A 12,424-nucleotide genomic window follows, 5' to 3' on the forward strand; every position below is an offset into this window, starting at 1 on the left:
TCTGACCCATAAAACTATTTAGAGCAAAAAAAACAACAAAAAAAAACTGAACAGTAGACCTTACTTTCTCGCATATTCACCATGCTTTAAATGACTTCAACACAACGTATCTTACTTAGAGTATTTCCTGAAAATCCCGGCAGATGGCATATCGGTTAATTTTAATCGCGAATAGCCGAACGCCATTTATCTGCTGTCACATCCCCGATAGCCCGTTCTGTCAATTGCAAAATTTTAGACGGTGTAAAAGGTGGCAAAGTGTTCCTCTGTGCTACCAGCCCTTTGACCTGTGCCCAAATAAGTTCGATTGCATTGTACATACAATGATAAGGCGGGAGACGGACCACCGTATGTCCCGCTTCTTCTGCAAGCTTGTCTATTCGATATATGGGGAACTGGGGTTTGTGTAACATAAGGAGCTGCAGTAGTTCAGCCTTCCTCATGTTTCTGTGGGCTCGCGAAAATCCTGAAGTATGTCAATCCGGCAACAGCGCGTCGCTACCAGAGTGGGTGGTCCCACGCCGCTTGCTAATAATAACCATGCGTTCTCATCGTTGCGGTTAAACAAAGTGAACGGAAAAGCGACGTAATAGTAGGCTAAATACAAAAATTTGCAATATATATTAACTGAAGAAAACTGTCATTTACTGCAGGAAATTTAAAAACTCACCGTACCTTTTTATACCGTATCACCTCTTATATTGCAGAAATTGGCGTGTAAACCAGTGTATTCTAAAAGTATTATCTTAAAATTTGTGAAGAAAATATTATGACGAAAATAATTGTAATTCCAGAAAAGGCATTCCTATAACATTAAGTTCTTGCCAGTCAGAACTAACCTATTTATTCGCAATGAACAAGGCTGTTCACGTGTTCAGCCATTGAGTGTTACAAGGTTTGCTTTGTCACCCTAATGGGAAAACCCTCTACCGAGTGGCTGAATTATAGTAAATACTGCTATACTGCTAGGGCATAATTCATCTCCAAGAAATGGAGCACAGATTTTTGCACTGGAAGTTGTTTGTTTTACACAGTAACAAGTGAAGTTTCTGTCGCTTCCGCGGCTCATGCTACGCGTAAGTTGACGGGACGAGCAGAAGCCCCGCCTGCACGCATTTCTAAGTGATGACGTCAGAGGACCTCCTGTCTGTGGAGAGGACGTTTTCAAATCCGTGACGTAGTAGGTGAATTTCAGCGGTGTTTGAAGGCGTGTTTCTCGAGAACCGAAACAAATATCGCCGAGATATTTTGCACATCTCATGTTTGTGTCATTATCTGTAAAATGAATGGATTTAAAACATTTTTCATGTCAAAGTGGAAATGTCCAGAATGAATACAGAACAGGGTTGGCATGTTTAAAACAAAAGTGTTTAAAACACTTTGTTTTAAACGTTTAAAAAACACGGCTTTGTTTTTTTACAAATGTTTTAAACGTTTAAAACAATGTGTTTTAAACATGTTTTTTTTACAAGTGTTTAAAACACATTTTGGTGGTAGATATTTTATAGTCTGTGATATTTTTTTTGTTTGGCAACCCTATTTTTCATTTAATCTGTGTCAATTAATCCTGGCTTTGCGGGTCTCACTTATCGCACAACACTTGAGCAACCTTTTGTTCTGACGTCACGGGAGAAAGCTTTTTAATTTTAAGCTAAATGCCTATGTTGTTAGGGTAGGCAGGCTAGCTATGTATGCACAAGGTAGCAAAATTGTTGTGCGACAAGAAAGACCCGTTCTTTACTGTAGAAACCGAAACCTCTCAGTTCCTTGTTTCGTATCGTCCTGTAAGTTCGAGACTGGTGGAAGCTTGAAATGGAAACTAATTATCTAAATACACAATGCGTGATTTTGATCATGACGTGATTTTTTTCTTTTGCGATACAATTAATTGGTCTGTATAACTGAATGAAGCGCAGATGCTTACTATTGGTAACATAATTTTGTACTTTGAAAGATAAATTCATTTGGAGAATCTATTATGACACTGCAGGTTGTTTTCTGCTATATAAACTGTTCAGGCAACAGGAAATATTTCACCGTGATTTTTTCAGGACGAGGATAGTAATTCTATAATATTTAGTTTCTTGAAATTTAGATGAATATAAATCCTAACCTACTTCAGTAGTGGGGGAAAAAGGGGGTTATTACCCACAACTTTTGTCCCTGCAGACACGGGCGCCGACTTGTTAAAATTATTGGTGGGGGGAGGCCTCTGATCACTGAAATAAATTAATGAATGACTCACTCTCTCCCTTTTTTAAGTTTTAGCCTCAGTATTCGGAATCTCATAAAAGCTAGGCGTGTGCGGGATCCCGAAAAGTCAGGACCGGGATCGGGAAAAAAATTTCCCGTTCCGATCCGGACTTCGGGAAATGATTTCCCGAATTTTCGGGATCCCGTGCAGTCGGGAAATACTGAATGCTCATTTGAAAATGTCGTTATTTCTCGACGTCTTCTGCATTGTCAATTTCTGGAACTTGCCGTAAATGGTTAGTTTTTAATCCAGAAATCACTTAAAGTGAAAATGACGTGTATAATTCGAGATTTTCAGAGCTTATGGAAATTTTGAACATTTCCCGACTCAGTAGGGAAATTGAAAATTTTTCCCGTCCCGCACACCCTTAATAAAAGCCCATGAATTCCTCAAAAATATCATTTTTTTATTCACAGTTCGAATGCAGAATATTAATTGTCCACGGATGGATATGTCACAAGTTTCGTCAACCATAATAGCAAAATATTCCCGACTTTTATTATCTGCTACCACGGAGCGTAAAAGAGATCTCCCTAATACATCAATGATCTCGTTCTGAATGTCATGCGAGAGCCATTTGTAGCCCGAACGTCCCATCCACTACCCTAGTTCATGCACATCGTCTTTTGAAACTCTTTTTTAGTAAAAATTTTAACAATACTCATAATTACATACTTAGTATATACTAGTAATAAATCATGCGTTTTGCTGTCTCTGGTCATAGCCTCCCCAAAGTTGATGGTTTAGCGGTTTCAGCCCCCAAAGTTGATGGTCTAGAAAATTTTAAATGTGTATTAAAAGTTACCCAAAGTTGATGGTCTAGAAAATTTTAAATGTGTATTAAAAGTTAAGTTCATATGGCACAATTCAGAGTAAACTTTACAAGAGAAGCAAAATAATATATTAGATCCTCTTAAGCAAAATTATTTGGGGGGATCTGCCCCCACATTGTTAATATTGGGGGGCTAGAGCCCTCCCAAGCCCCATGGAGTCGGCGACTATGCCTGCAGTAGAGGTGTGCAGGATTCCGAAAAGTCGGGACCGGGATCGGGAAAGAAAATTTCCGTCCCGATCCCGACTTCCGGAAATGACTTCCCGACTTTTTGGGATCCCAAGCAGTCTGGAAATTTCGAATGGTCATTTTAAAACGTCGTCAATTCTAGACGTTCTCTGCATTGTGGTTTTGTACCGGAAGTGCAAAAACAAGCACTTAAGATGGAAATTACGGGTAGAATTCGAGATTTCAAGAGTTTTGGGAAATTTCGAACACATCCCGTCCCGAAAATTTTCCGACTTTTTCGGGAAATTGAGAATTTTCCCCGTCCCGAATGTCGGGATTTAAAGAATTTCCCGTCTCGACCCAAAAAATTCTGTCCCGCACACCCCTTCCCTGTAGTATGGTAAACTTTATCTCCAAAGGTAAATAAACTGTCCTTGTCGCCATTGTACTCATAAAAATGAGTATTTTTTTCTCTTTAACGACTTTAAGTATAATTTACTGGGAAAAGGTTGAATTTGTTTTGTTTAAAACATGTTTAAAACATGTTTTTTTAACTCATGTTTAAAACTATGTTTAAAACAAAAAAAACATGTTTTAAACAAAAAAAACAGTTTGTTTTGTTCTTTTAAAAAAAAACACAAATTTTGCCAACCCTGATACAGAACCGACTAACCAACGATCTGTAAGCAATGGAATATTTGCAATTCAGACAATGTAAAAGCTAATATATAAATGTTAATGTAATGTTTGTTCATTTGTGGTTATACACGGCAGTGCGGCGTCCGTATCGTCCTTATGAGCGGCCGCCCCTGCCTAGATGTTTGTAAAAAATTCTCGCTTCGCCTGCATTGATGCAGTACTATCAAGGTTTCTGATAGTATGAGAAACTTTGGCTGTATCTGGTACTATTGCAAATAAAAGTCGTCAGCTCTCGACGGATTGCTGTATTCTAGCGGTTCGTGGATGTTGTGTTTGTGTTTGTTGTTCTTGTGTCAGTTTATATATTAATGTATTTAACAGGAAATATTCTAACTTGACGTAATGGCAGACGACGACTGGAAGAAGAGGATTGGAATACCAATTAACTACAGTTCTGACAGTTCGGAAGACGAAGGGTAAAGAGTGTTAATAAGGAATAATTTTCCTCTATTCTCTCTTCGAGCATAAATATTGTCTTGGTAAAAAGTTTTAAATAAATCATTTGCATATTTGTGGTAAATTAATTGCATTAAAATTTCGGTAACCACCAAACGTCTCTAATTCCCTTATTTTCGTATTTTTCACATTGATACTTACATATTCTGCATTCGTAAGGATTCTTCTATTTCGCGTTTCGTTTTTTGCAGGCAAATAATCTCAATTTTCGAAATATGGAGTATTTTTATTTTCTTCGCTTTTGCTTGCGTTACACGCGATATGGCGGAGAAATCTTGACTAGCGTAGTCCATGATCAGTGGTTATGCAGTGTTGCGACCTTCTTCATAGCAAAATATCTAGGTACTAGTATGGAGAATACGTAAGTATGAATGTGGAAAATACGAAAATAAGGGAATTAGAGACGTTTGGTGGTTACTGAAATTTTAATGATATGGATAACAACATAGGCCTTTAGCCTAAAAATAAACTTCAGTCTGCTGACGTCAGAACGCAAGGTAGCAAGAGTGTTGTGCGATAAGTGATTGAAATAAAACAAAGCAACTGAAACCATTGGCGCGTGGATAGGTTAGTAGGGCCACGCAAAGGTTTCAATAGTTAAAAATATAGCCCCACGAACCATTGGCGCTAGCCCCACAAACCACTGGCACGTGGATAGGTTAGTAGGGCCACGCAAATGTTTCAATAGTGAAAAAGATAGCCCCACAAACCATTGGCGCTAGCCCCACGAACGATTCACGGATAGCCCCACGAACCATTCATAAATAGCCCCACAAACCATTCACGGATAGCCCCACGAACCATTCACGGATAGCCCCACGAACCATTCACGGATAGCCCCACGAACCATACATAAATAGCCCACGAACCATTCATAAATAGCCTTAGAGATACTGGGCGAAATGGGGGGGGTTATAGCCCCCATCAACCTCACATTCAGCACGCCACTGATCCTGTGCACGTCATGTTGTCGCAAGTTCGTAATCAGAAATGATGAACAGTAACTCACGTTTATTTACGTTCTAGAACTGTTACACAGTTACAAAACCGCGTATTTGGAAACACTGACCGGTTGTTACGTCATGAAGCGCTCGCAAATATTTGGTTCACGTAGTAGACGGACATCAAGGGAACAGCTTTCGTGCATTGGAGTGACATTAATGTCTAAAATTACATGATTTACCGGCAAAAAAATTTCAATGAGGTGAAAACAAACTTCCAAGACCTTCCTAAAGTATAAATAAACCCATTTCGGTAAGTACTTTCTCCTGTAAAATTGAATAAATACGTTTTGGGGATACGAAAATTTTACCTTAATTGCAAGTGATATTCTCACAATAAAGACGTAATATTGTTGATTGCATCACTCCCACATACCAATTTCGAATTTTCTTTTGGGAGATGTTTGTAACATGTAGTAAAAATATATTTACATAAAGGTGATGTAAAAACCAGCTGATCGACGAAAATACGCTTAAAAGTTCCTCTTGCTTGTACGTGTCAACGAAACGCTAGTTTTTTAAAAAAAATTTTATAGTGCACATGAATTTACTTTGAATAGGCTCATTAGTCTGTATGCTCTCCATCGATTCAGCATTCTGTAGGATTGTCATTTTTCTGCGCTTAAAAATTACGGTAAAAATTTATTATCCTTCGGACACCTCTAATTTTTTCGTTTCGTCAATTTTTGACATTCGTACTTACGTATCTGCTTCGCGGAACATTCCTGAAGGTGTATCAACGTTGTTTTGATGAAATTTGAACTATGTTTCCTAACCTAACCACGCGCCAATGGTTCGTGGGGCTAGCTATTCTCCATCGGGGAATTAATTTTCAACGAACAAAATGAATTTCAGCTATGAAATATTCCCACATCACACAAAACACTTTCCCGATGTTCGACAATGCTACAGGAACTTATTACGGTAAGTAGTTTCTTCTGTAAAAATAAATAAATGTGTCCGAAGGATAGTAAACTATTACCAAAATGACTAAATAGAAACTAGAATGCATGTACAGCTGGCAGCCGACGAGAAGAGCGCTGGCAGAAGAGGTGTGACGTACTGCCAGGCGACTCCACTCTTTCGCGTAGGGGATGTGCCCTTCCGCCAGAACTCTTCTCGTCAGTTTGACAATGACCCGCCAAGAAGAAAACAAGACTTCCTTCTCCCCGACCACCCCCAACCACCCCTAAATTCTGCAAATGAACCTGACCCTCCCTTTCCCTCTGTGCCCCGTCTCCCTTCATTCAGCGATCTTCTCGTCGGCTGCCGGCTGTAAACATGTTATAATATGTATTGTGTAATTAAATTTCCGAGCATGTTATTATTTGATTATTGACTTGTAATCTAGAGGTCCAGGGTCTGATTCCTGATTCCCATTTTAAAGTGTAGGAACAGTCCCACTTATTCTATCTGCCTATATGGTGGACTTAATACCAAATTTTCCATCTTTTTTTTTCCCCCAAAGGAAATGGGGGCCTGAAGATTTCCTCCCATTTCATAAAAATTAAAACTGAAACACTGAATCTTGTTCTGGGATACTAACAGGTGCTATATTTCTATTCAGCATGATGTGTCATATTATCCATAGGGTTCAACTTCCATATGCTGAATGCAGTGGCGTAGGCTTGGTTCAAAACCTTGTCTCTCTCACAGTATCATAGTGTTAAAATAAACAGAAATGTGCTGATGGAGGGGTGAAGAGTTAGGCTCTTCCTTTGTATATATATATATATATATATTGAAGTAAAGTGACATTGTGAACAGATCGCCTACACACCTCACATCACTAGTAATTATGAAAACGTAATCTGAGAACAGTAAAGAAAATATTTCAGGCTTATTTTACGCCCATTTAAGTTATGGAATGTATGGCTGAGGCTTACATGTCTCCACGATTTGAAGAGTATCTCGTGGTGGTGCTGTCAGTTGTTCATTAATTATGTCACCCATTTTATCTCACTACACACAACACATCACATAATATTAGTCACTCACTGTACTTCAAACATGGTGTTCCTTTAAAATAGTTAATGCAGTCCTGAAGTGCACTGAATTTCTGTTATAAGTCACCCAATGCAATCAATTTCTGCTCCAGCCAGGGAAGGTTCTGGCTGTTGCCACTTTCGTATTTTTCACTGCAAACATCTCTCCAGGTACAAAACAAAATTGTCATTGCCAATGGTGGCCTAATGCACCTATCCTACTTGGTTGAAGGGTCAACACCCTCTTTTTCTACTCTTCTACAGGTGTTTGTTGGAGCACTGATATTCTTGGTCCGGAGGGGAATTTCACTATTCTATACCATCCTTTTTCACTTCATGTGATTTTTTTACTCCAAATTTCACAATGTCTGGGAAAATTCCATGTTGGGAACAACACTGAAATCTGAGAAGATAGGCCTCCTGTACTATATATGTACAAGTGAGCAGAATGCTACCCCCACCCCCTCCCACCATGCATTACTTTCATGATCTTCCAGTCAGCCGTAGTTGCCAACTCCCAAAAACCAAGGTTTTCAACTCCTGAACTACAATCGTTTTGTGAAATGAGCAATTTTTTCATCCATTTTTCTTCTGCTTATTGTGGGTTATTGTGTCATGAAAAGAAAGTTGCACAAGTGACCATGCTCCTTAATTGCAGCTGTATGATGCAAAGCATTGTACACATGCCAGGAGAAGTATATAAGTACTAAAGCAATCGAACCTAGCATTTACAACCTGCTCTATGTACAGTAAATCGATTAGCATGTAGGAACATAATGTTAGAAGCATGAAACGTAATGCAACTAACCTACTCACATAAGCGTATGGAAAGATTGTTCTGCATAAGCGAGACAGTAATAATTTATGAAATGAACTTTATCTAAGCACATTTAGTCTGTTTTACCCAAATATTTTGATGTTATGGAACCCACTGCTTAATTCAGTGCATGACCAAATGGTATTCTTAAAAGTTTTTGCCTGATGAAATATGATAAATAGCTTAGGAGAGAATGAGTTGTATACATATTTTGACAGTACCCAGAGTTCACAGTGGAGATGTAGCCATTTAACCTTTAGCCACCCGAGCCAATTTTCAGCTAAATGCAGAGTTCAAATGCTAATTGCCGTAGACAGACAAATAATATATCGTTTTACTCGAAATGAACCATAGATTCAGACTATATAAAATTTATGTACATCCGGCGTATATACGGAAGGGGGGGAGGAAACTGAAAATTCCAAAATTTTTGAAGAAAAAATGGGGGTTTTCCCCCTCCCCACCCCGACAAAAAGTACAAGACATTATAACAATACACATGGAAATAATCGCTGGAATGTTAGGAACAAGAAAATAATTGCACTATTATCATATGATCAATAGAACACGACTTGTACCCCCAAAACGACATGCCTGCGTGCCACTGACTCAAGTCTCGAACTTCAACAAAATGCTTAGTTATCTTTAAACAACTGTAGATCGGATGCTAATTGCCGTAGAAAGACAAATGATATATCGTTTTACTCGGAATAAGCCATAGATTCGGACTATATAAAATTTATGCACATTCGGCGTATATATGGAGGGAGGGGGGATGAACCTGAAAATTCAAGAATTTTTTTGAAAAAATGGGGGTTTCGCCCACCCCTACAAAAAATACAAGACATTGTAACAATACAAATGGAGTTAATCGCTAGAGTTTTAGGAACGTGAAAATAATTGCACTATTATCATATGACCAGTAGAACACGACTTGTACCCCCAATATGACATGCCTGCGTGCCACTGACTCTTTCAGAATATACGTAAGTCCACATTTGGTCAAAAACTCATTGGAAAAGAAGTACAAATATAATGTCTTTTGTACTTACCTCTGCTGCTGCAGCCCCTATGCTTGGTCTGGAGCCATGACTCTCACGGATGGTACTCCATAAAACACAATTCCAGACACAGTGGCACATCAGACACGATGCAGCGGCACCTGCTGCGGCATTTGGTTCCTGGTCCGCACAGTGCACATTGTCGCTGTTTTCTTACCATTTTGGGGAAATGGCGAAAGCCACGCCTTGTACCACTTAGCATGTGTAGAAAATGGTGTTCTGGCCCCACATGGTCCGGGCTGTGCCGCTGCTAGGGGAGCTGCAGGCCGGGTGCCTGGCCCGCCACTTGTCTCCAAAAGACTTATAGCCAACCGACGGCGGAACCTCAAGTGAACGATAGCCAGGAAACGGGTGAGGAAAGCGTGCCAAATCTTCCCCTTTCTTGCATCTGTGGCACCTTTCTATTTTTAGACAATGCAGGTCACATTACAGCAACTTGAAAAACATGTGCTTGGCAACAAAGACCTGTTTTCGTCTTGCTTTTGAACTTGTCATTGTAATAGCGCAGTTTTCCTCAACCCCTCTTCCCCCTCCCCACCCCCCCTTGTGGCGACATGGGGAGAATTCCTTGTGACCTTGGGTACCGAGAAGCAAACTTTTCACCAGTCTAGTTTCCAGTGGTGGAAGAAAAGAATTGCTAACACATCTGGCCTTTGTTTGTTGGAATTCTTTTTGCTTTGTGAGGAAGCCACACAAAAAAGGCTGCCATTTTCCTGCCTTTTTTGTTCGACACATGCAAGAGTCATAAATATTTAATATGTGTGTTAACAATAATGTAAAAGAAGAAAATCGCAAAGGCATCCAAAAATAGTGACATTATAACGTAAAAACTACGAGCAATATAGAGGATCTCGATCAAGACACTCGTAATGCAAGGGGTTACATGTAGGATCTCGATCAAGACACTCGGAATGCAAAGGTTAAAGTTCCATCATACTGATACACACACACAGTTTCATTCATGTTATGTACAGGTTTATTTCTTCCATTTTGGAGCAGTTCATTGTAGTTTCTTTGGATACTTTCCTCTTCCAGTATTTGCATACATTAAAGGGTTTTTATTTAGTCTGTATACACAATGTAAGTAGGTAAGGTAAAGTTCTCTGTGCACATTGCACCATGCAATGAAGGCACATATGGGGATGGTGTGGAGGTTGGCCCTCACACATTCTCATTCTCTGCCATTTGTGAAGATGATGTAATCAGCACCATACTCTGGCCACCATTATCCCCAGGAACCTATTTTTTTGAGGCTGGGTGAACCCAGGGGGAATCAATTCTAGGTACTAGGTATGTGCATGGAAGTGACATGCCCTACCGACTATGCCACCGCAACTCCACAATGTAAGTAGGTTCAATTAATTCCCTTCATCCTTTCACCTTAATATTAGCTTGGTTCTTTCACACACAAGTGAAAGCTCCACGGATATTTCCTTATATCTCACAACAGAATTGTTTCCATGCACCTAATTGTTATCCAAGTGGAATAGAAAAGAAAAAGTCATGTAGTATGTCTGTATATTTCTAATGAGTGAAATGAGAGGTAATAGTATAGCTAGCAGACCTTATTCGTATGTGAGATTGCAATATCTTCGTACTTAGTACATCAAGGACACTTGATACTACATTTCTGATTATCTTATATGGAAATTTTGATTTTTCACAGCAAAATGGAGTTCTGTCTGTTCTCACCTATCAGAACTTTTTTCTACATTCAATACAGTAAACATGAAAATATTGAGCAAAACAATTTTTTATTATGGTTGAAAGAACAAGTAGAAATATTGTTTTCCTTTAAATCTTGGGGTCATTATACCCTGGTGAAAAATCAATTTGAAATTGAAATTTTTATACTGAAGTTTTATCACATGACACAACGTTTTAGTTCTGCATGTTTTTTTATGAAATTCAAGAATACATGTAGCAAGTTCATGTGATGTAGCGCAGGTGCCTGCGTAATGTCTCCAGCAATCGGAAGTTGGACCATTTGAAGATAGAACTAACAGGTGCGGCAGTGAAACGGGCGATTTGGCAACCCTGGAAATAGCAAGTTACGTAAGTAATCCGAAAACAGGAGTGGTGCCATCTGGACAACAAACCTTTGCCGTTGACACTGATATCGGTGTTCAGTCGAGATGGCATCGTGGACCGGTGAACAACGTGCTTTTGCCGTGAAGGCGTTTTACAAACACAACAACAGCTATGTGGCCGCGCAGCGTGTATTTCATGCCCATTTCCATCTCGCACGTCATGCCCCAGTCCCGTCGTCGCATGCTATCAAATTGTGGGTACATAACTTTGAGGAAACGGGTGATATGGTGAGAAAGAGGGGTGGAAGTGCAAAATGCGTGTGCACACCAGAGAATGTTGCAAGAGTGGAAGAAGCCATCAGCCGAAGTCCCAGCCGTTCTGCACGCAACCATGCCCTGCACCTTGACATATCAGATCGCAGTGTACGGCGAATATTGCACAAGGAACTGCAATACCACCCATACAAAATGCAGATAGTGCAAAAACTGAATGCTGACGATCACCCAAAGAGACTACGCTTTTGCCGGGAATTGTTGGAACTCATGAACGACAACCCTGACGATGAGCGACGAGGCCAATTTTTATGTCAGGCTTTGTTAACAAGCAAAACTTTAAATACTGGTCACATGAAAATCCTCAAATGCTTCATGAAAAGCCATTTCACAGTCAGAAAGTGGTAGTGTGGTGGCTTATCATCATTTGGAATCATCAGGCCTTATTTTTTTGAATGCGTTCGCGGCAATGCTGTGACTGTGAATACAGAACGTTATGCTCACATGTTGAACCATTTCCTAGTGCCACAGCTCGCTGATCTTCCTGTAACTGAAAACACATTCTTCCAACAAGACGGTGCCACATGCCATACCTCACGGATTTCCATTATCGTGCTACAGAACATCTTTCCTGGTCATCTCATCTCCAAGAACGGGGACATTTCCTGGCCTCCAAGATCCCCTGACCTTTCGGCTTGTGATTTCTTCCTTTGGGGTTATTTGAAATCTGAGATCTTCCATTGTGACCCACCACACACCATCCAGAACCTGAAGGATCGCATTCGGGAGGAAGTTAATCGAATTCCAGTGCAAATCCTGCAAGATGTGATGTCGAACTTCCGTAAAAG

General features: G+C 39.9%; 1 protein-coding gene across 1 annotated transcript in view; it reads left to right on the plus strand.

The window, feature by feature from the left end:
* Positions 1-4,193: 4,193 nt before the first annotated feature.
* Mekk1 (mitogen-activated protein kinase kinase kinase 4) overlaps positions 4,194-12,424 on the plus strand; it is a 110,055-nt gene continuing 101,824 nt past the window's right edge. Inside the window, exon 1 of the mRNA XM_083123985.1 lies at positions 4,194-4,369. Coding sequence (XP_082980111.1) covers positions 4,296-4,369 — 74 coding nt within the window. The 5' untranslated portion in view covers positions 4,194-4,295. The remainder of the gene's footprint in view (positions 4,370-12,424) is intronic.

The sequence above is a fragment of the Lepisma saccharinum genome, chromosome 6, assembly GCF_977018435.1.
Source record: "Lepisma saccharinum chromosome 6, izLepSacc3.1, whole genome shotgun sequence".
In the NCBI taxonomy this organism is placed as follows: Eukaryota; Metazoa; Arthropoda; class Insecta; order Zygentoma; family Lepismatidae; genus Lepisma; species Lepisma saccharinum.